Source organism: Gopherus evgoodei, chromosome 7, assembly GCF_007399415.2.
Source record: "Gopherus evgoodei ecotype Sinaloan lineage chromosome 7, rGopEvg1_v1.p, whole genome shotgun sequence".
In the NCBI taxonomy this organism is placed as follows: Eukaryota; Metazoa; Chordata; order Testudines; family Testudinidae; genus Gopherus; species Gopherus evgoodei.
The window spans coordinates 45589363-45613410 of record NC_044328.1 but is presented as its reverse complement, the minus strand read 5'-3'; the positions used below and the strand labels follow the sequence as shown (position 1 = coordinate 45613410).

The 24048-nt window shown below is 40.2% G+C and overlaps 1 protein-coding gene across 1 annotated transcript in view; it reads right to left on the bottom strand.

Annotated features, from left to right (window-relative positions):
• Positions 1 to 1175: 1175 nt before the first annotated feature.
• The window catches only part of DNA2 (DNA replication helicase/nuclease 2), a 43230-nt gene continuing 20357 nt past the window's right edge, over positions 1176 to 24048 (bottom strand). The window contains 17 exon segments of the mRNA XM_030568717.1: positions 1176 to 2571; positions 4297 to 4443; positions 5139 to 5321; positions 5928 to 6017; positions 11990 to 12191; positions 12285 to 12374; positions 12474 to 12667; positions 14660 to 14884; positions 15628 to 15737; positions 17416 to 17522; positions 17619 to 17735; positions 19123 to 19144; positions 19147 to 19182; positions 19185 to 19348; positions 20531 to 20725; positions 22235 to 22400; positions 22771 to 22888. Coding sequence (XP_030424577.1) covers positions 2515 to 2571; positions 4297 to 4443; positions 5139 to 5321; positions 5928 to 6017; positions 11990 to 12191; positions 12285 to 12374; positions 12474 to 12667; positions 14660 to 14884; positions 15628 to 15737; positions 17416 to 17522; positions 17619 to 17735; positions 19123 to 19144; positions 19147 to 19182; positions 19185 to 19348; positions 20531 to 20725; positions 22235 to 22400; positions 22771 to 22888 — 2223 coding nt within the window. The 3' untranslated portion in view covers positions 1176 to 2514.

Below are 24048 nucleotides of genomic sequence, written 5' to 3'. Positions count from 1 at the left end.
AATATCTCAAACTTCAAAACATAAGCAATTACTGACAAATCAAAACTGAAGGAAAAATTCTGTGGAAAGAGATGCCAGATTGCTCCAACATGCTTACTGAAGTATTGGAAGCAGATATAATTTTTTTTTTTTATACACAAATTTAAAAAAAAAAAAAAAAAACTTTCCCACCTTTAAATATTTGTTTGCTGCCTATCATAGGTGGCAGGTTGCTAAGACTCAAAGGGGCTCAGCCATACCTAATCTACTTTCTGAGCCTGCCCACCACCAGGGCCGGTGCAACCATTTGGGAGGTGCCATTTTCTTCGGCAGCGACTGCGGCAGCTGGATCTTCGGCTGCCCTGGTCACTGCTGGCTTTTAGGCAGAGAGAGCTGGGGCAGGAGAGCTCAGGGAGGGCCGCCTGCAGCAAGTAAGGGGGGGCGGGTGGCACACAGGGGAACTCCCTGTCCCAGCTCACCCCTGCCCCGCCTCCTCCTCGAGCACGCCGTGGCCGCTTCACTTCTTCCGCCTACCACGCTGGCGGCTCCTAAGCTGATTGGCACCGCCAGCCTGGTAGGTGGGAGAAGTGAAGCAGCGACGGCATGCTCGGGGTGCTCATGCTTGGAGCAGGGGTGAGCGGGGGCAGGGGGTGCCTCAAGGTGGAGGGTGGGGGGCAGGGAGATGCCACCAGGGGGCATCTCAGGGCAGGGGTGCGGAAAGTGGAAGATTCGCGTAGGGCGCAAAACATCCTTGCACCAACCCTGCCCACCACCCATGCAGCTTGGCCAATAAAGCCCAGTGGCCAGCAGCTCCAGGGCCAAGAAGGGAGTAAGGCAGATGTTGCAGGGGAGGAGGAACCACTTGTGTACAGGCAGGCACATCAAGTGACCCAGTGGTGCACTCCTTTGAATCTGCGAGCATCAAGACCCAACAGGACAGAATGGGTAGCTAGGTCAAACCTGCACAACAGAAGCTGTCTCTGCAGAGTGAATTGCAGTGGGCTCAGGGGGGGAGGGATAGCTCAGTGGTTTGAGCATTGGCCTGATACAACCTTGGGTTATAAGTTCAATCCTTGAGGGGGCTATTTGGGGAACTGGGGTAAAAATCTGGGGATTGGTCCTGCTTTGAGCAGAGGGCTGGATTAGATGACCTCCTGAAGTCCCTTCCAACCCTGATATTCTATGATCTTTCACCAGCTGCTTATGCTGCTATTGAAAAAAAAAGAAGTAACATACATGAGAAGTTCAGTTACACAGCAAGTCATTGTGTCTACACATTTCAACTGAAAATACTGATATTTTGTTTGATTCAAGCAGTGCCGTAACTAGCCCAATCATAACAATTTAGCAAATTTTTATTATATTACAAAAAAAAAACAGTGAATTTTAAAACCAGAAATGCCCACATCTAAAGTCATGAACAACTCTTTGCACACAACTTTGACATTAAAGAAAATAAATGTGAAAAAATACAATGAATAGCATGTGTGTCTTTTTGAAGAGTCAAAAGTTAAAATCTACAAATTAACGTTAGGTTAATAGCATAAACTAAAGCATTAAGCATGAGGTAGTTCTATTTCAGCTTTCTTATACTGTGTCAAGTAAAGGGAAATTTGCATCAGTTAAGGAAACAACCTGGCATGTAAGTTTATTAACAGTAAGTTACAAATCTGTCCCCAACCCAACAACTCCCAAAAGAAAGCGAATACTACATATGAAATCCTGGCTCCATTAAAGTCAAAGAGTCTTGCCACTGACTTCAAGGTTGGCTAGGATTTCACCCAATAAGTTTTTTAAAAGCTTTCATTTGCTAAAATAATTTAACTCTTAAAGGCGAATAGGTATATCAACATCACATTTCTCAGAACATATCCATAAGCTAGCGCAAGATGGAAATATGTTATCAAGTTGTGTCAGTGTGAGAAGTCTAGAATACAATTATGTATGAAAACATAAAAGAGTGTTATATTCTTACACGTAGGATAGACTTTAAAAAGAAGGCCACAGGATGGGCATTGGAAATAGAAAAGGGAACTCCTCATTTTCTAAGAGGCACAAAAACACAATCTTACAGTTTGCAAGAAAGAAGGGAATTTTGATGTAAGAACTACATTTTAAAATCTCCAAAGCCAAAATGATCCCAAATGTATTGTCACTCAAAGCAGTGTCTATTATTTGTACTGAGTGGCAAGTAAGCAATTTTTTATAACCCACAAGAAATATATAGATAAATATATATCCAAAGGAAAATGGAATACAAGATTAGCTATCTAGTGCCTCTAGAAGTGAAGACTTTTGTGCTACTGATATGGTAGTGTCACACCAGTAATAAAATTACCTGTTTTCTTTATAAGAATTTGTGCAATATGGTGAAAAGAAACTTCTACAGTTTTGAGAAAGCCGACTGAAATCAAATCCATTCAGACTACATGCTGCACTCAGCATCCATAGTCTACTAAACCATTATTTGCATTCAGCAGCACATGTAGAAAATGAACAAGATGACTCTCTTCCTCAAATTCTTCATCTTTATAGTCAAAGGAGGCTACACTGATAGACACGTTCATGTGCTCCTGATGGAAGATTGAAAATGTAATAAAAAGTTAAGGAAAATAAACTTCAAATACTTGGATAATATTTTGTTCTTGCAAAAGTCAGTTTATAAGTGTAAGGGTCTGTCTTGTGTCAAAAGTAATTTTTGGAAATAACACAATGCCATTTTCAAACCTTCCCACTTCACGGGCTCTCTTTTACCAGTTATAGGTTTCTCTAATTACTCTGAGAAGAGACAAAGTCTAATGAAGACTCAATGAACAAGAGATTATGTATATAAAGATACCAATTTTTTCAGTTCTAGGAGCCTTATTAATTATTGCACTATCAGTACAATTCCTTTTAAATACATGCCCTCTCTCTCCACACGTTTGAAGAAAATGAAAAAAAAAAGTTGACATGCTAACCACATCTAGTGGACTATACAATGGATAGATAGAAAAACAGGGTTAAATAGAGGCCTGTTTTTATGTAGCTTTAGTTTAAAATGTTAAAAAGTGTAGCCTTGCTCAGGGTTTCCCAAACAGTATGTCTGGATCACAGGAAGGTTCTAGATGGGGTGCCATGTCCAGGGGCGCATTAGCCCATCACTGAACTTGGACAATAACACACTTCTAGCCTCGTGTGCAAGGGAAGATTGATGAGCAAATTGGCCCTGCACTCATCCCATTGCAGCAGCTTCTATCCCCTGGGGCTGGGCCCGGCTCCCCATTCTGAGTTTTGCAACCTGATGCATAAAGGTCACACCACCATCCTCTCAGATTTGGCCCAGCCAAATTTTAGAGTACGTCACCAGGTTCTATGGCAGGCAGACTTTGCAAGTCACACCACTTTAGAGACTCTTGCCACATTGTGTAAACAAGCCATTAAAATCAAAGCTGATTTGCAAATTGTGGAAGACACAATTACAAATTTTGGACTCACTTATTAGCTGGACCCAAAGCATACCAACTAAACATATTAAAGGGGTAACTTTTCCCACTATAATACAGGTTGAACATGTAGTACAGGCCACGTTGCCCCAAATCTTGCTACAGCTCTGTTACAGATACAACTCCTGACACTAGACAAAACATTCAAGGAAATGGCATGTGAATAGCCTCCTTTGGCTGCTGGTGTTGATTACATATCATGAGAGAACACAGAATATGTTTCATAGTAGCAATAGCCAATGGGGAAGACCATAGTGAATAAGAGAACTTGTAATTCAATAAGCTATTACAACTTTGCAAGATGAAGAATCTACAATATCTAGAAGGTGCTCCCTGTTCTTCTTGAGATGCTGCATATTCAACTGTTAAGTTACTGAATAAGTAGAGTAGCTGCAACATAGAAGTCTACAGCACTGAGATGGGGACCATGGTACAAAGTATTTTACTGAAATTGTTTCATAGTTAATGTTCAAAGAGGACTTTCACCCCAACATCCATTACTAAATGAAAAGCTGTTGGCAAAAATGCAGTTACAAATATGGGCAAATATTAAGGTTGTCTATTCTAAGAATAATGTATATTTATGGCAAATTGAAAATGCAATTCCCATGCTACAGAGCTTCAGCTCCCCAGTCTAGCAGCACTTTTTCCTTCCCTTGAAAACACTCTCTGTAGTATATACTCTTCTCAGCATACAATTCCAGTCTGTTTCAATAGAAGTATGCAGTTTCAACTATTGTAATTTATCACATTTTCAAATATTAAAACTAAGGAGAACATATTTATCCTGGAAGAGTATCAGGATATACAGAAATGCATAGGAAAAGGATATCATGCCTTCAGCATTTAAATGGCAGAGTAACTTCTCTAAAGGAGGATAGCGGCACAGTGATGGAACACAGCCCAGCATGATTAATTTGTGCTTCGCTCTTGTAATAGCAACATTAAGACGCCTCCAGTCCATCAGAAGTGTTCCAAGCTGTTGAAATTAATATAATTATTTATTCTCTCTCTCTCACCATACATTCCAACTTTTTAAAAGAATTACAAGTGTAAAAGTACAACCCATCTTCAATTTTTTAAATCTCAGGAAGATTGCTTATATTTCTTAAAAAAGAACATGTAAAATTTAGTTCCAAATTATGTTTCTATAAGATTAAAAAAAATTAGCCAACATAAATTATCATTATTTTAATCCTAATAACATTGTTAAATCACTGTTAAGTTTTTCCAATCCAAACATTAAAACAATATGCTAGAGGAGGAGAAAAAATGAAAGTGGTTAGAAATATGAAAAGGTTAAACCCACTAATTTATTTTCATTATTCAAGTGAGAACAAAGCCAAACAGTATGAATTAACTAAATTTGAATTTAAAATGTTTCATTTTAAAATATAAGCATGCTATCAAAGTGTTGAGCAAATTGTTGACACTATACAATTAAAAATGCATTTTAACAAAAATATCCTTAATCTGTCTATATTACTTTGTAAATGCCAACTATGCACTCTGTTTTCCCAGTGTAAGTGCAATTGTTATAGATGTAATTATGACAAACATATTCATGCATGTTCAGTAAAAAGTATTTATGTCTTATATTGAAGATTTCAGTTAATGGTAGTCTTAACTTTGTGAAATGTCTTTGAATCATTTAGTTAAATGTAGTCCACTCACATTTCCATCATTGTTATTCCTAACAAAAGATACTATTATGATACTTTTGTCTCTTCCTTGGTATTTGTCCACAGTATTTACTTCCACTGTACTGATACATGAGCATGTCATCAAGTCAGTGATTATCTTTAACTGATGTCTGTATGGAGATACGATACCAATATCTGAAGCTTTACAGCCAGCCTTAATGGAAAGAAAAAGCGAAAGAGTGATTTGAAAACATGACAGTCTAGTTAGTTTGGGGTCTGTTCTACAACCAAGAGATCCTCTAGGAACTCCCAATGCTACAGAATATGACTAATCATTTATCAATGGAAGTCTAAGCACAGTTATTAGTTAAAATCAGGCCCCACACTTTGGCCTTCCCTGGCACTTGAGGAGGGAAGGGGTCCTCCAAGTCCTCATTTCTCCCTCTACTTCATACTTTAAATCCCTTGTAGCTGATGGTCCTTCAGAAGGCTGAACATAGCTTTCACCAGAGTATGTCAGTCAATGCCACCCCAAGTTCACTCTAGAAGTCGCTGAAGAGGAAAGAGGCGCTTCCCCATTCCTTCAAGGACCAAACATGCTGCCTCAATGCACTGTAGCCCCAGCCAGGCTAGGGGCAGGAGACAAAATGAGATCCTGAAATTATAACCCATGCATTGGACTGCCATTCAACTAGCCTTCAGTTTACTCTTGAAGTTCTAGTTCATTCCTAAACATGCAGGTTTGCATTCTCCAGTAGTTTTATACCATTGTTAAAGTACAATTATTTTGCCCTCCCTCCAAACATTAAAAGAGAGATACCTTAATAAAGAAGGAGGTGAGGAAGAGTACTAGTTTGGCTTCTGTCACGTTACTTACACCACCTTTTTCTGCCTGTTCTGGTGCTGGAACCTGTATAAAAACTCAAATGACTATCATACGCACAAGTTATATTTTGTTCAGTAATTCAATGAAATTGTATTACACTTGCTCATGTAAAACTACTAATAATCAAATAGCAACTTTCATCCTAAAATCACAAAGCAATTTATCCAGGTGGCTATCCCTGTTTTACAGCTGGGAAACTGAAGCACAAAGTGGCTTGTCCACATGTCACAGAAAATGAAAATTCTGTTTATCTGTGACTTTCCATTCTAGGAACCTCCATGTCAGTCTTCACAGGGGTGATTCTGTCTCCATGGTAACTGGAGGCAGATCATTTTTTATTTCAAACTGAACCTGGTCTTAGGACCACCCCTCAGGAAGAACTCTCCAGAATAATAGTATTTTTCAGCTTTAGAAATAAAATTTGTAAGTACTCTTCAACTGAAGCCACTTCCAACAGAGTTTTGACAATGGAAAGTTTCTTACCTCATTGCTTCCTTTCTTCTAGCAATGTCTCACACAATTCTGTGATACTTGGGCTGTTCCCCTACTCTCTACAGCAGCGGTCGGCAACCTTTCAGAAGCAGTGTGGTGAGTCTTCATTTATTCACTCTAATTTAAGGTTTCACATGCCAGTCATACATTTTAACATTTTTAGAAGGTCTCTTTCTAAAAGTCTATAATATATAACTAAACTATTGTTGTATGTAAAGTAAATAAGGTTTTTAAAATGTTTAAGAAGTTTCATCTAAAATTAAATTAAAATGCAGAGCCGCCTGGATGGGTAGCCAGGACCCAGGCAGTGTGATTGCCACTGAAAAATCAGCTTGCATGCTGCCGCCTTTGGCCTGGGTGCCATAGGTTGCCTACCCTTGCTCTACAGTTTTGGAAGTTGTTCAGCCCATACTGGTCATGCTCCCCTTCTCCAGGTGCCGACCAGAAGAGTCATTCCGAAGCTGTGTAGAAACCCTAGCACATAATCAAATAATAGCCTTAATATCAAGCAGTGAACTATGTACAGTAGGCTACCTTCTTCACAAACTAGACAAAATAAATGTTGCCCCTTGACTACAGAAGTCATATCAGCGAGGACAGAATTAGAAGAGATGCTGTTAGCAAAAAGATAATTAGGTAAAGTGTTTTTTTGATTTCATAGCCCAGCATCTCCCACAATTTTGTGATGCTTGGAAAGTAAGTAGTAAGAGAAAGACAAAGAAACAGACTGAAATATAGAAGTCTCCCCTTGACAGTAAAATGGCAAGTTATTTTTGGATCACTGCATACAGCACCTTCCTTCCAAAGGAGGCCTCTGAAGAGGATAGAAAGTCCGTCTTAAAGTGTTTGATAAAGGTGTTGATAAAACACCATGTTGCTGTCCTGAAAGTTTCCTCAGTTGAGGCACATGTCATTCTGCCAAGCGGTTGCTAGAGATCATAAAAGAATTAAAACACACCTCTTCAAGAGCAGGTTTAGCTGGTGCCTTTTGTGTCACCACAATGCATAACAACTTAATCCATCTGGCCAGGAATAGTTTGGATACCTGAAGGCCTTAGAATTCTAGATGAAAGAACATGAACAAGGAGCCTGATCTTCTCAATGATTCAATGCACCTGAGGGTAGAACTTTGGTGTTCTAAGTACATCCAGATTATACCGCACCTTTTTGGTTTTGGACAAAAATGAGGAGAAGCTCATTTCCTGGCACATCTAGAATTAAAAGAGGAATTCACCTTTGATAAGAAAAATTCTGGAGTCCTTAAAACCACCTTGTTATCATAGGGGACACAGTATGGTTCCTGAGCTGCCAACTCCAAGACACATCTAGCAGACATGCTAGCAACCAAGAAGCAAGGTTTCTTAAACTAAAAAGGCTTAACAGCTAACAGTTCAAATGGAAGCGGTTAAGGATTTTAGCACCAGTGGTAAATCCAAGTTTGTCTACAGCCAGTTTGACCGCTCTGAGAAATCTTGCAGCCTGCAAACTTTCAGCTGAGGAGCCCAAGGACGCAGTGTGGTAAGACACGGCTTAAATCTGACAACTAATGTTCTACAGTGTTAGGCAACAGTCCCTTGTCCATACGGTTCTGAAGGAAATCCAGAATGTGTGACATTCCAGGGTCCTTGGGATTTCTATCTGCATGGCACCATGAGCTTACCCATGCCCAGATGGAGAAGTAGCCTTTAAGCATCGAAGTCTATACGGAGGCCAGTACAGTCCTGATTCACCTTGGAGGAAAACAGGGTGCACTTAATGCTTTCCTCTCAATAGCTCTGTTGTCACATGGAGACAACTTGGGCTAGAGAATGGGACCTTGGTGAAGGATTTGTGGACTCACTGGTTGATCCAATGCCAGGTCTCCAAATCTGAAAACTTATCTGCTTGGCAAGTGTGGAGCTAGAACTATCAATTTTGCTTCCTTTCATTTTATCTTCTCAATCACCCCTTCTGCAAGCAGAAGTTGTGGGAATGCATAAAGAAAGCGCTTCAGCCACTTGTATGAAAGAACATCTGTGCCTAGTGATCTGTAAATTGTTTCCATTGCGAAATACAGTGTCAAGCTTTCTGTTCCTGGTGAAAGCGCCACAGATGAAAGGCCAAGTGACTAAGATCATGTTTAAGACCTCTGGATTTGTTTGGAGTGGCCATCTGCTATCCAAGTGCATAAAAACAGACCAGGTTGCTGATTTGCATGCCATGTCTCTGGCTGAGAACCTCATTTAATTGCAGATGGCTTAGCGAACATAAGCCGTTACCAGGGACAATCTCTTAAGGATAGTCCTGAAGTCAGGATGATCCTTGTCATCCAGGGCCTTTAGATATTATATAGTCAGGCCACTTCACCTCTTCCAAAACAGGAAGCATACATGGATGCTCAAAGCAGCTGAGAAAAATCAAAGACTCCTTCTAAGGGTGGCCTCTACCTTTGGTATTTCTGATCGATGCTGTAAAACATGCATCAGTCAAAAAATGCTAAGTATATATTTTGCTTGTATGCTTTACCTTATCAAGGTGTTCCCATTAATCTCTGGTTACAGCTTCAAAAAAAGGATGCATTGGAATTTCTTTTCTCAGGAAGGGATTTCCCTGGCAGGTATTCACCCTTTGAATTCTCATCTAACACCTCATCTGGTTGGAGCTGTACACAAGATGGCATTTTCCTGCACACAGTAGCAAATTCGTCTTGGGGAAAAAACCTTGGCTGTTTTTCTCCTTGTTCTGCTCAGAGCCTGAATCAGAAAGTTCTCCCTTAATGGAGGAGCAGGAAGAGGAGGAGTGCCAGAGGATGAAAGTGTGGTCTTTTATATTTTTTTCTTTTCTTTTTATGCTTCCTTTGTGTTTGGCTCTTTTTGCCTTTTCTTCTGGGATTCCTGCATTGTTGTGGCTCGGATAAGGTCTCTTGTGGCTCTTTTTATCAAGAGCCTGGAATCCTCTAGATGTTTCTCTGTCTCCTCCCCTTTGGGTCTTCACTCCCTCTGCATGGGGGATGGGGTCTGTTCATAGGAAGCCGCAGATTCATCTTGGGGGAAGCTGTGGACCCACTTCAGTATCCTGGGCTAAGAAAAAAGGACTTCAAGGATTCTAAAAGGGCTTTTCCTTCCAGGTCTTTTGCAGCATTTAGCATCAACCTTGTCCTTAGATTCTCTCGCCAAAATGCCCAGAAGCTCCTGATCAGGCCTTTCTGCACTGAAGTTGCTGCTCCTCAGGATCAGATGGCTACAAATAGGAGGGGAATAATTCACCCTCTGAAGAGACTGTAAATGCTGCCTCAATATAGATGGCTGCTTTTATTTAGCCTGATGTTTCCAGGACAGCTCTCCCATTGCCTGAGGGGCAGCAGGTGTGTGTCAGAGGGAAGGTGCTTTGCAAGGCCACCATGCTGCCAATTATCTGATCCAGGAAAGGAGAAGTTTACTATTCCTGAAAACACACTAAAAAAAAAAAAAAAAATCAAAGTTAGCAAAGGAATTGGTCAGCAGCAAAGCAAACCACTGCTAACTGCTACCACAGAAACGAGAGTTCTGGAGGCACGGACAACACAGGCTACAGTGTGATGCTGAACCATTTCCAGAACAGCCCAGGTTTCACAGAATTGTAGGAGACACTAGACTGCATAAATGAAATTTAGGAATTTAATAGAGGAAAAACTGCTTCCTTTCACACTACTTGACAAGCAAGCAACAGACAGGAAAAAGACAACCCTGGATAGAAAGCAGTAAACCAGCACTGGGGAGGCGGGCAGGGGATGTGTAGGATTTGATAAACTCCTATACAATTAAAAAGTAACTCAACCATCTTGGCATGGACCTTGACCACACGCCATCTGGAAGCAAAGTTCCAGCAGCCTTCTATGACATTTATGAAGAGGGAAAGAGAGGTGCTGTACCTTCACACCCTCGTCAGAAAGCCACAACAAACACAAAAAATATATACTTTAACAGTTTTAAGAAAATCCTCAAAGCTAATGAAGAAATTGAGATACATTTAGTTAAATCTTTCTGGTAGCCAGCCACAGAAGGGGGCATGGACAAGCTCCTGTGAAAGTGCTACAAAGGGAGACCTGGACTCTGCTGTCTGTGCTGCTTGGAGGCTGGGAATTCTGGAGAGTTCATTGAGGGGGCAGTTGACCAATCCCTGGCTCAGAAAAAAGATCTGTACTTCCTCCAGTTGCCATAGAGACTGGCAAAGCCATTGTAGAGTGATATAGAAGGGACTAAAATCAGTTTTAGAGATGAGAAACGCTAACATTCTCAACTCCCAATCACCTGCTCTAACCACTACACCATGCTGCCTCCCTTACAGGACTTAGGCTATGCCTACACTGCATTCTCATCAGTAAAACTTGTCAGTCGGGTGTGGAAAAAAATAAAAAAAAACCCACCCTGACCGACAAGAGCTGTACCAATGAAAAGCACCAGTGTGGACAGCTCTTTGTCGGTGGGGGTTGCTCTCCAACCAACAAAGCCGCCACCCCTCATTGGGGGTGGTTTTATTTTATCGGCAGGAGCGCTCTCTCCTGCCGACAAAGAGTGGCTACACTGCATACCTTACAGTGGCGCAGCTGTGCCACTGTAATGCTTGCAGTATAGACACAGCCTTAGGCAGTGTTGTATAGTGGCTAGAGCACAAAGTTATCTGCCCACAACACTCATTCTCCTCCCACAACCATTGAAGTGCTCCAATCCAGCCTCCTTCCTTCCCTGGAGATAATTCCATCTCCAGTCCCCATGAATGATCATCATACATTCCAAAAGTAATTCACTCTCTCCCGCAAGTTAGCTTCCAGCCCACAGTCAGACACAGAACAGCAAGGCAGATTATATAGGGGTACAGTCCAAAGAGAAAGATTTTGTGAAAATTCCCTACAACCAGAGTGTCACAATCTGCCTTGCTGCTGGAAACGTTCATCCTAAGCAACTCGTATCTGCCCCATGGAAAACCTTCAGAAACAAACAAACAGTCTCCTAACGGTTAGAAAGGGATACCATTTGGTTACACATTCAGAACTTCCAGTAACGTCACTCATGTTGCATTCTTATAACTGAGTGCAGAATTTGGCTCAATATTAATGAAGTTGGTATATTTCAAGAAACAAACCACATTTAGAATTTTTCATAACATTAAAGATGCTGGATGCTAAAACATTTCAAGACAGCCAATGCTCAGACTTCTGAATTGACTTCTTGCCTGCTTACCATAAAGTGTAAGCATACAACAAGGATGAGACTGTCTCTTGGCTAAATAATTTCAATTAATGCAGCACTTGAAGTTCAGAACACTTTGTATACAACTGGAAGAGACTTTTTTTTTTTTTTTTTTTAAAAGACTACGTACTGTTGCCTATACTCTAAGTTGTACAAATTTGATGAGAAAAGCCTTAAGAATTTTAAAAACTTTAAGCAATTTGCAAATATGGTCTACAAACATCAAAATAAAAATAATACAGTATTTTGAAGACAGGATAGCATGAAAATAAAGGGAACTATGCAAGCAAAGTTTACCTTCTCTGTGTTAAGAAAACACACAGGATTGTTTGGCTCAAGGGTTTCTTTCAACCATGTTTCTGAAGAATCTGCAAATAATTCCAGCTCCAGCTTCAAATTTTTTAAGTTTGGCAGAATAACAGTGGCTTTTGACACTTTCTCTGAGCCACACTCCAATTTGCCTTCATACACCAACTTGTTACTTAGTGACATAATTTTACTATGAAGTTTAAAAACAAAAGCAGGTTTCAAGTTTTATAGATTGAAATTTACATTAAAAAAAATCACTAGTAATTGAAATAGTTTTAAATACCTATTCATTCTGTACTGCACAGTTAACTGGACAACAGCATTCTTGTTTTGTTCCAGTCTCTTAAACAAACTTTCACTCATGCCAAGTTCTCTGTTAAAAAATATCAGATGTGTAAGTCAGTGCCTTGAAAGTCCACTTGTTGCCCCAACACCACACGTTTTGTGTTTTTCCAATAGCATTTTATCCTACCTTGCTTCTGTGTTGTGTACAAGTGGAGGTAGCTGTTGATGGTCCCCCACCAGCACAAACCTATGTGAATAGAAGAGTGGACCCAGGCAGGTTGGCTGGCTTATTTGAGAAGCCTCATCCACTATGCAGAAGTCAAACAGTTTCCGAGCAAAAATTGGATGGTTTACTCCCATGCACGTTGTTGCAACTACTGGCTGAAAAATTAGACATATCTTACAGATAAAAAGATATTTTCTTCCCTTTTCATATTTAAATACAATTTCTACATTAATAAGTCTGACCTCTAATCAAATAAAGCTACTTTTTTTTTTTTTTAAGAACTCCATTAACCCTTAATACTGGGAGTCTGAGTTTACATAGCCCTTAAAACTCCATATAATCCAAAAACTTTACAATATATTGATTTACAAACAAAACAAAAGTAGTTCTGGAATACATAGATTACATCTCTGTTCATGATTTTTCCTGCTAAGTGTTAGGATTCTATTTTTAAATTCAATTAAACAAATATGGAGCTTGTGAATGGTGCTGGACTGACTGCCCTCAAGATTGGTGTCTGTGACAGAGACCACTTGGTGTTAACTGGCAGGGGGTACAGAGGTTTTACAGGGATCCCTCCTGGTCATATATCTGCATAATAGTTCACCAAAGGGTGGCATGTGAGATCTTTTGTTGAGAAAGTTGATTGTCATAATAATTGACAAATATATGTATGGCTAATATTTAAGAAGTTCGATATCTATCCTGAAAACGATGCTCTTAAAGTTGTACAGCTAGGCAGGTCACCAGGCAGTGACTATCTCAGAGATATTCCCCTTAGGCAGAAGATAATGGTTGGCCACTTGTGTATTATATACCTACATAACACTGTATGCCTATTTGCATACTGAGCAAGATCCACATTTAGATACTGTGAAATTACAAGAGGAAATCTACAGGAGAAAAACAGCAAGGAGGTGTCCTGCTTACAAATCAAGACAAAAGATTGATCCGTATAACCTAGTGTATTCAGTTGCACTCCGAATCTTTTACCTAGGAGACAAAACTTACACCAAGATTGTCTCATGAAACAAGGGTCACAGCCAGCTGGCTATGTAATACTGCAAGGATTTTGGGTGAGCAATACTCTACTAGACATGAGACTCGTTAATCAAGTCTAGGCTCAGAATGTGTGTTATTTTTTTGTATGTAACCATTTGTTTCCAAAATTTCTACTTCCTATTACTTGAATTGCTATGCCTTGCGAAATAAACAGATTTAACAGGAATCTGAGGTGGTACTGGTAAATTGGGGTGTACTGTTTCTTTGGAATATGCTGCAAGTGTCCAATGGGCCAGGGGCTGAACATTCCAAGTACACACTTGGAGGGCTTGAGTGTGCCTATTGCTAATCTACAGAATGATAGTGGGGCCTATGGGGAGTGTTTCTGTTGTCAGTGGCTGGTGGGGAGGTGGAGGGGGTGCTGACGCATGGCAGGGACAAACAAGACTTCTTCACACTAAGGATAGGTAGTGGGTACCTCCAGGAAGTATCAGTGTCCCTGTTCTCTGGATTAAAGACATATATGGTGATGGCAGTGCAATCTTCCTCACCCCAACTGCACCCTGACTGGAGTTTTTACCTTTGATCACTTAAGTCACTTCCTACACCAATTCAGTCCTCTGCTTCGCTGCGAAGCCTACCAACAAGACAACTAACAGAGTTTTTTGTGATGTAGACCCTTCCTGTAAGTTCTCTGGGGGCAATGGATGGTCTTAGTGGTGAGTGAGTGAGTGAGTGAGTGAGTGAGTGAGTGTGTGTGTGTGTGTGTATTTATTTTATTAGTTTAGCACAATGAGGCCACAGTCAAAGATCTTCAGACACTACTATTATACAAATAGAAGAAGTGAACTAACCAGCTCATTTTCATTTCACACAAGCAAAAGAAATGTCAAAAAACCACACCATACCCCACACAACCCACCCACAAGCCACAACCCACACACTCGACTCAGATGGTAACCTGATTCACAATAGACAATGGCCAAACTTGAATTGATGACAGAAATTGAAGATTTTTTTTCTGATCACTGAGGCACCCAGACCTTTCTGCGATAAGTTTTGTCTCTGTACAGCATTTGTAATAGATACACTAATTTATACTGTCCTAAATATGCTGCAGGACTACTGAATATTATTTTTCTTACTTGATTGTTATAGAGTTCCTCCAAATGAGTTATAGATTTAATTGATTTAGATCTGCAAATTTCTTCCTCTGTAAACTTCCGTATGTCTGGATGAACCTTCTGAGCTCGCCCCAAGCGCAAAAATCCTACTTTGAACCTGGCTAACTTCAGCAGGATATTGTCAACAGCAGTGTGTGTAAAACTTGTCAGCAGAACACTGAAGCCACAGGCATAAAGAATTCTGACCTAAAATAAGAGGAGTAGCAAGGAGAGAAAAAAGAAAAACTCCGATATTAGTTTGAATATAGGAATCAGTAATTCATTTCTTAAAAGGATAATTAGTCTACATTTTTCTAAATTGATGTTGGACTTAGGAAGCCAAAAAGTCATATGAGGGGACAAGAGTCCCAAGCAGGCTCTTGCCTACACTGGGATTTTACCCACCAATGTAAACCCTCTGTCCCAAACCAGTGCAGCACAATTTGTATGGGGCAAGCTTCACCAGTATAAATCAGGCCAACATCAGGAGTTTGCACTAGTGCAGCTATACCAGCACTTAACATTCCAGTGCAGACAAACTTTGAGTTCTCACACCATATCTACTGCTAATGAAGTGCTTGTTTCCAAATCTCAGATCTCCTTCAAAATTTGAAGATTTTATTGTAGTCTGGTGCCAAAGGATTGTAACAGCATTAAAACATTGTAAATCGATCAATATGTCATCACCCACCTCCAGGATGGGACTGGTGGATGGGATTAAAACACACACCACTTGACAACAAAGGATACATTTTGTCATTCTACTAGGGCTAATGTTCTTTATCGTAAAGCTGGCTCCATATTTGTTTCAGTGTAAATGACACAGACAGCAGTCCTGTATAAATCTCAGTTGTGAAGAGGATGCTTCACATACAGTTTATTTGATGCTTGCCCTCCAAGCTTTTAAATTAACAATTTACTTCTAACATTAGGTCACATTATGGTCTTACTAGAGCACATATTGTAGTAGTTTTTCCTGTTCCAGGCATACCCACGATGAGCGTGTAATCTTTTGAGAGTAGCACTTGTTTCATTGCCTGTTTTTGAGGCTTATTCAGACCTTTAATTAGAAAAAGAAAAAAAGTTAAATATTTGTAGTTAGTCCTATATGCAACCTCAACTGCTAGTTCTCCCCACTAAAAACCCCTCATCATAACAAAAAGATGACTTGTTTACCGGTGCATAATTTTTTATAACATTACAAATGGTATCTAAAGAGTTTATTTAAAAATACTGAAAAGCAGATATTCATTGTCTATCCTGGCTCCAGAAGTAGTAAATTAATCTTAATAGCTTATGATTTGTTCCTCCCTTTCTTCCTCTACACAGGATCTCAAATATGGGTTTCCATTTTGTTGAACAAGAGTGACATTTATGCAATACTTCAAGAGGAGACAAAAAATGCAGGCCAGAGCATCTTACTATTTAAGAGAAACATCAGAACGAGTTCACTTTCCCAGGAGAGAACAGATGCAAGCTACCCAGCCTAGGTTAAGCCCAGATAAAACTCAGGCTTTGTCTACACTGGAATTTCATCAGCAAAACTTTTGTTGTTCAGGGGTGTTTAAAAAAACCAACAGAAAACAAACCCCCAAATGACAAAAGTTTTACCAACGAAAAGCGCTGGTGTGAACAGCGCTTTGTCAGCAGGAGTGCTCTCCTGCTGACAAAGCCGCTGCCACGCGTGGCAGGTCCACCTTTATCATCTTTTTTTTGGTCAGCAAGAGGGTTTTCTCCTTCTGACTAACAGCTATACTGCGCACCTTTTAGCAGCACAATCGTATCGCTAAAAGCAAGGTAGTGCAGACAAAACCTCAGTTGAAACAGACAAGCAGGAAGAAAGGTTTAAACTAATCAGTAGGTGTTGCAAGTGCACTTTCTACTAGAAGTCATTATCTTTAACCTTTAACAGTGTGATTTGCAGTCTTAGAGTCATTCTTTACCCATTACTACTTCTGAATTCTCAAGTACACACAGCTCTTCTTCCTTCTGTTCCCTCTACCCCTTTTGCTGCCAGCCAGGAGGCTGAACCCATTCCTATCTGATGCAGACCTTAACACAATAATCAATTTTTTATCTTTTAGACTAGTTTACTACAAGTTACTGTATCAAGGGCTACCCCTGAAAAACACCTGGACACTACAGATAAAGGAGGCGATGGGGGGGGGGAAAGGAGAAGAGAAGAGAAACTGCTACAAGTACATAACACTACCTCAGTGTTTCATAGTGGCTACATATTTGCTTCCAGTGTTGGTTATGATCTAGAAAGCCTCAGGTGATTTGGGGTCAAGTTATCTGACAGATTCTCTCTCTCTCTGCACCCCCCTACCCCTCATGGAAGTTCAAATCTACAGGGTCACTTTTGCTGTTTGTTCTCATAGTTACACTCTCTGGGCTAGTAAAAGGGTGTTTTTAGTGAAAGGTAAATCTCTCTTGAACCTGCTCCCTCCAATAGTCTGCAAGAGGAAAAAATTAAAGAGCTTAAATGCACAAGACATGTACACCTTTTTACTGGTTTAAGACTAATTTAATAGTAGAAATAAGGGCAAGTTGGAGTTGCTCAGATCTGAATCTTAAAGGAGAAAGGCTCACACTTTATTGATGTAAGGTGCCAGGTGCTTTGCAATTGATGTATGTATTTCTAAACAGATTAATTGTATCAGTCAATGCACATGGGAAGTCCTACAAAAAATAAAGAAACATTTAAGCTGCTACTATGAGTTAAATATAATGTGTACCCTTTAAAATGTTTGCAACAGTTTCCTTTGCTTCAGGAGGAAGAACAGAGCTCAAGCGCTGGATGAACTGTGGTTTGTGGAAGTCATTATTAAGTACGAAGCTTTCACTAGGGAGAAAAAAAAAGAATTAGACAAAATTACTATCAGAGAGAACATTTACACAATTACTAAACGATATTTGAAAACAATTCAATTCTACAAACCTGGCAGAAGAATTCTCCATCAGTTTAGAAAGATTTCTTAGGGGGGCATCAATACCAGAAATTCCTTCTTCATGATCTAGCCTAAATATAGTGTCCTTAGGGAGTTTAGATAAGTTCCTGAAAGACATAATAGGAATAATAAGCAGGAATATAATTGCCTTTGCTTCCACATCTGCTTATTGCTCATGCACCTCCTACGGCATTGTCGTCAGTGATGTTGCCTGACGTATGCAGGCAGCCTGAAACAATAGCTCCGAGAAGGAATAAACTACCCCTATTCATGTCAGCAAGGTGAGAATTCTGAAGCCTGATAATTTAAATCAGCAGTGGTACCCATTTCACTAGTGATGAAAGCATTCAAGCAGGGATGCTGAAACTAGGAGTACTGAAGGTGTGGCAGTACCTTCTGGCTTGAAGTGGTTTCCATCATATATAGGGTTTATAGTTTCGTTAAATGGCTTTCAGCCACCCCCCACTATAAAAAGTTGTTCCAACACCACTGCATTAAAAAAAGAAAAGGGATAATATAATATAAAGCTCCACAGAGTCTATGAACAGCATCCTCATTTTGTTGTCACAAATAGATGGAGCTTAGAAACATGCCATAATATTTTGGCTTACTAGCCAATAGCCTAGGTATTGGTGGACAACTCCCCCCGGGACAAACACACACAGGTTTCAGGCCTAGCACCAAGTTTTCCTATTTGAATTCACTGCAGGGCTTTTGTTTTTGTTTTTTATGATGGTGGGCATTAAAAAAAAAAGTGCTTAATTTTAGATTGGTAAAAAAGCACTCTGTGACAAAGTTCCTCCTCTACCTTGGCAGATTTGCTTGCCTCACAGATTCACCCTGTGGGTCAGGAAATAGCCCAGAGACCTTCCCCTCTGGTAGAAGCCACAGTCCAGGTCAATTCCTTCTGTGTTTGATCAGGAGTTGGGAGGTTGAGGGGAACCCCGGGCCCGCCCTCTACTCCAGGTTCCAGCCCAGGGCCCTGTGGACTGCAGCTGTCTAGAGTGCCTCTTGGTACAGTTGTGCAACAGCTACAACTCCCTGGGCTACTTCCCCATGGCCTCCTCCCAACACCTTCTCTGTCCTTACCACTGGACCTTCCTCCTAATGTCTGATACTACTGGAGGACTGAGAAGTACAAGTGTATGCCTACTCACTATCAGCTTCTTGCACGCCTCTTGCTCCAGTTCCTCGCACACACTTCCTCTCCCCTGGCTCCCTTTGGCCTGACTGAGTGATCCCTTTATAGCATCAAAGGAGCCTTAATTAGAGTCAGTGCTTTAACAGCCTCACCTGACTCTTAGCAGGTTAATTGGAGTCAGGTGTTCTCATTAGCCTGGAGCAGCCCCTGCTCTGGTCAATCAGGGAACAGAAAACTGTTATATCCAGTGGCCCAGTATATCTCCCTCTACTACTCTGCTGTTCCCAACTGGCCTAGGTCTATCACACTCACATACCTCCTTTCAAACAGCCATATTTTTCTGTTTGTGTTACCTGTCCAATAAACAGGAAATTTTGTCACATTGACCTCTTTAACATAGCCAGCAGATAAGCCAGTAATGTCTTCTCTCCACTCACAACAACTCTGTCTCCAACCAACAGGTTTGTTCCAGGCATGGTACCATTTTTACGCTGGAAATAATGTAGATATTGTCCTTCAGAAGCTTCCTCCACATGTTCAACTCTGATCATATTTCCAATGCAGTCTCCGGCCTTTTCTCTACAAACACATTAAAAATAAAAGTGTAAGCTGCCTTGAGTAATTTTCTAGAAGTAGCTTTTATCAGTTTAAGATTTAATAGTAATTCATTTCATGTCCTACAACAGTTTTGTTTGACCATATTGGCTGTCTTTTTCTGCCAAAGATAAATGTACTAGCTATGTTCCAAGCCTTGATCAATTCAATACTGGATATTTTTCTAAAATATATATTCTAGCTCAACCATAAATTTTGGGATTGAAGCAGGAATTAATTGGTGAAATTCTATGGTGTGTGTTATGCAGGTCAGTCTAGATCATAATGGTCTCTTCCACCCTTAAAAAAACAAAAAAAAACCCACTACATTTCTATCCTACCCTCTCAGATGTTGTTTCCCAAAGGGAAAGCGATAAAGCTGGAAGAAAGCATATGTAGGCTTCAAAACAAAAGTACACGGCTTGTTTTGTGAAACTCCCAGATAAGTGGTCTACAGACTCTCAACACAGTGGAGGATTACTCAAGATAAGTCAAAGTATTAAATTCTGAAACAAGGTTGTATTGCACTATAATGTAAGTTTGATTTTTAGAGCTTCAGTAGTAAAATGTAAATATTACTGCCCATGCTTCACTGAAACAGTCTCTTACTGCATTTCTCCAATAAAGTTATGCATGGCTACTGGTGAGATTTTAACAGGAAATGATGCATTACCATGAACCTCAGTTCACTTTCAGGTCCACCTAGGAGCAGCCTGCACTAGCAATACGACACAGAGCAGAATACAGCCTGTCAAGAGCCTTGATTCAGGGAGACAACACAAGGAGCTGGGGTGGCAGACAATATCCAGCTGCACACATCAGGGAGGTGAGGCTAATAAAAGTATTACCTTCATTCTTATAAAATAAGATTGCAAAGCACAATTTATCATCTTCTTCCTGGGTCTTTTGTGGTTCCCCTCCTCCCCCCCAAGAAGCACCTAACAACCGGTTGCCGATACTATACCACCAGATCTACTAGCCCAATGCTTTTGATAGACCCCCCCACTCCACAGATGAACTAGCACTTCCTGCTATCACAGGTATCTGTATAACAGAGTATTTACCCAAGGATTGAAAGAATGATCTTGTCTCTGGCAGGAGACATGAGTTGCAAGAAACCAAGCAGGTAAGAGCTGTCCATAGGCAATGCCCTCACTCCCAACTTACCTTTCTGAAGCAGGCATCAGCCATATATTTTTACGTCCCTTTTTGCCCTCTCCGCACTGTGACTCCAAGCTTAACATCAGATACCACAGACTGAAATACTGTAAGTGAGAAAGTTTCAGATGCTGGGTCTCTTTTTCAATAATGGGTACCAAAGCAGGAGGAATAAGGACATAATCCATCTGTTGCTCTACAGCTCTAAAAATTGACAGAAGCATCAAGTTAAGATGACTCTTCCTTTTTTTTCCCCACCTTTTAAGACTATATATGCTTAATAAATTCAATGGCATTTATACCATAAGGTAAAATACAAAAGCTAAATGAAAATATCTATTTAAACAAATCAAACTTAGGGGAAGAGCATCCTATTCCAAGTCTTCACATGTGGGCATGAAATTCCAAATACAGAACCTGTTCCTACATCCCTTATTACAGTAGTACTTTCATATTAGTGACTAGATGTCCCCGGTAATAATTTGGAGAATCCACAAATGAAAGGTTCACTTTTTTTTATTTTCAATAATTCAAGCACAATATTTTCTGTCTTCTACATAAAAAATGCTATTTCTATTCACAAAACAAACCATGTGTGTAAAGAATCTGAATGCTACATTTATTAATATAGCATCATTTCGTCTTATGACATGGAATCCTCTTATCTGATTTAATGTACATACTTACATAACATACATAATGGGCTTGCCCCCCAACTGTTTCAAATGCAATACCTGTAGATTTTTTGGTATAGCATCATGTGTGAAAACAACACTTCTGAAAAGAAACAATTATAACCTAACTAAAAATGTCAGGCAGCTTTAAGATGGTCTTTATAAGATGACACTATGAGACTGAATTTAAACAGGAAAATATCACAGGAATATAGGTGATTTAAATTTAAAAACGTATTGTGTAGAGGCATGTGGGGCCAGATCTCCTGACTATATCATTTTAGGTATACAATTTTGGCCACTATATTTAGGGGTACTCTCTCATACCCAATGCTTATAAATGATGTAAATCTGAAATTTAACATACAAATGAATCACTGTATTATAATTAATAAAAGTTAATTTATTGAAACCTATTTAATATATTTAAGACTGCCTTTAATTGTATTCTTTTATCATGATAAAATATAAAGTTCACAACCGTTGGACAGGCAAAAAACAAAATAGAAGTTGGTTATTAAAAATTCAATTTTTAAAACTAAGTGCAGAAAAATTTCAGAAGTTGTGATGCACTAAAACAGTCATTAAGAGTTTGTCTGTGTGGGAATTTCTTTTAGTATAGCTCTAGCAGAATAATTATATCAGCATAGTTATGCCAGCATAACTCCCCATGTGGATGCCATTCTGGTGTAATTATTCTTCTTATAGCTATGACAATCAATTCACTGTGTAGACAAGCCTTAAGATAAATCACAAATTTAGGCCTCAACCCTGCAAAGGCTTCTGTATATGATTTCAGTGGGATTACTCACAGAGCATAAAGATAAACAGTTGGGAACGCCTCTGTAGGAACAGGATCTTAAATTGTCAAGGTTGGGGCAGAATCAATGGAGCAATACTTATCTTTGGAGAAAGTTATTATACCAAGGGCAAGTGTGAATCAATGCTGTGAAATCACCAAGGACAATCCAAAACTTTTTTTTTTTAAACTAATTAATACTGAAGTGTTTACCATCCAAAGTCCAAAAGCTTCTTTTACCTGCTATAAAGAAAGCAGTTGTGCATTTGTGAGCAATATTTACAAGCCTGACTGTCATCAATTACAGGAGGCAAAGAGGCAAGTTGTGTTTGCTTATTTCCCAGGGCAGATTTACACATACTGTGGAATAAGTAAAACGCCAGTTGGTTTCTTAGCTTTAGTAATTCTGTAAAATAAAAAAAAAAATTAAAAACTAGTGAGCTAATCTTTCAGGATTAGAAACAAGAAAAAAGTGAGTGAGTATTTATGAATTGGTTTGGAGCCCCAAACAATGGGCACATACATAGCAAAGACAGTGTTCATCATAAAGATATTTTTGGTGTAGTGTATATTTTTTTTAATATCCAAAGTTATTCCAGGAAAATTAAGCATTCTTGTCAAAACAAATAACTTATGTCAACACTGTTTACTAGTTCCTGGAAGTGGTACATCAACCCGTATAAACATTTTCAAGAGTGAACAATGTAGTAACCATTAATGTTGAAAAAACCTCTTAGAAATTAAAATAGTTAAGCACTGTTTTGGGGAAAAACCACCTCTCCTATCCATACGATTGCCAGACACAGGATACATATTGCCAGTTTTAAGGTAAAGAAGAAATCCAGCTTCAGGATCCACTCTTCGTTCTTGGTTTAACAAGGTGTACAGAACAACCTGAAGACATTTAAAAAATATATTAAAGTGTATTTTGATATTTACATAATATGCATGTCATGTGAATACATTAAGGTTGTACAGTTAAGCAGCCTTATCATTGCCAATAAGATTACAAAGAATAAATACTTATCATCTAATTGATGTTTTTCATTAAATATATCTTCCATAATAAAAATCTCTAAAAAAGTTGAAATTTGAGAACTGTTTATTTAGTTGGTGATGCCGGAAGTAAATACCCATACTCTGCCACCTCTGTAACATTATACCTCCCCTTCTCTGGATCCTGAAGAGGCCTCTCTGAGGTACAGTAACTCCTCACTTAACATTGTAGTTATGTTCCTGAAAAAATGCAACTTTAAGTGAAACGATGTTAAGCGAATCCAATTTCCCCATAAGAATGAATGCAAATGGGGGGGCTAGGTTCCAGGCAAAAAATGTTTTGCCATACAGTACAGCACTATAGTTGGGAGCTCCCCCTGTCTTACCCCACACAGGCACAGCCCACTGGCACTGGAGACAATGAGGCAGGCAAGGAGAAGGAAGGTGCTGTAGGCTAGGAGAAGCATGTTGCACAGTAGCAGCGGCAGTTTCCCCTACTCTGCAAGCACCAAGGGCCTGGGGCTCAACCCTCAGCCCGCCTACGCCACCCCTTCCCTCAAGCCCCCATCCTTAACCTGCCTCTTCTACCCCCACCTTCCCCTTTTACTCCACATGCAGTATCCTCGCTCCTCCCCCATCTCTCCTGCCCACGGCAATCAGCAGGCTTGCGGCATTCATGAGGGAGGGGGGGAGGAGCAAGGACTCGGTGTGCAGGCTCCCCCCCTCTCCCTTGCCTTCTGCCCGCAGCAATCAGCAGGCAGGAGGCAGGGGAGGGAGGTGGGAGCCTGCGTGCCAAGTCCTCGCTCCTCCCTGCTTCCCTCTTGAATGTCACAAGCCAGCTGATTGCAACGGGCAGGAGGTGGGGAGAGGAGGAGGGAAGGCGCTGATCTGTGGCGTCTGCTGGTGGGCAGGAGACGCTGTGGGGGGGGGGGCGGCGTAGGGGAGCTGCCAGCTGTGGACAAAGCAGGCAGCCAAATAATGTTATAGCAAACCATTGCACAACTGTAAATGGAGCATGTTCTGTAACTGAGCAGGGACGTAAGATCAAAAACAATGTT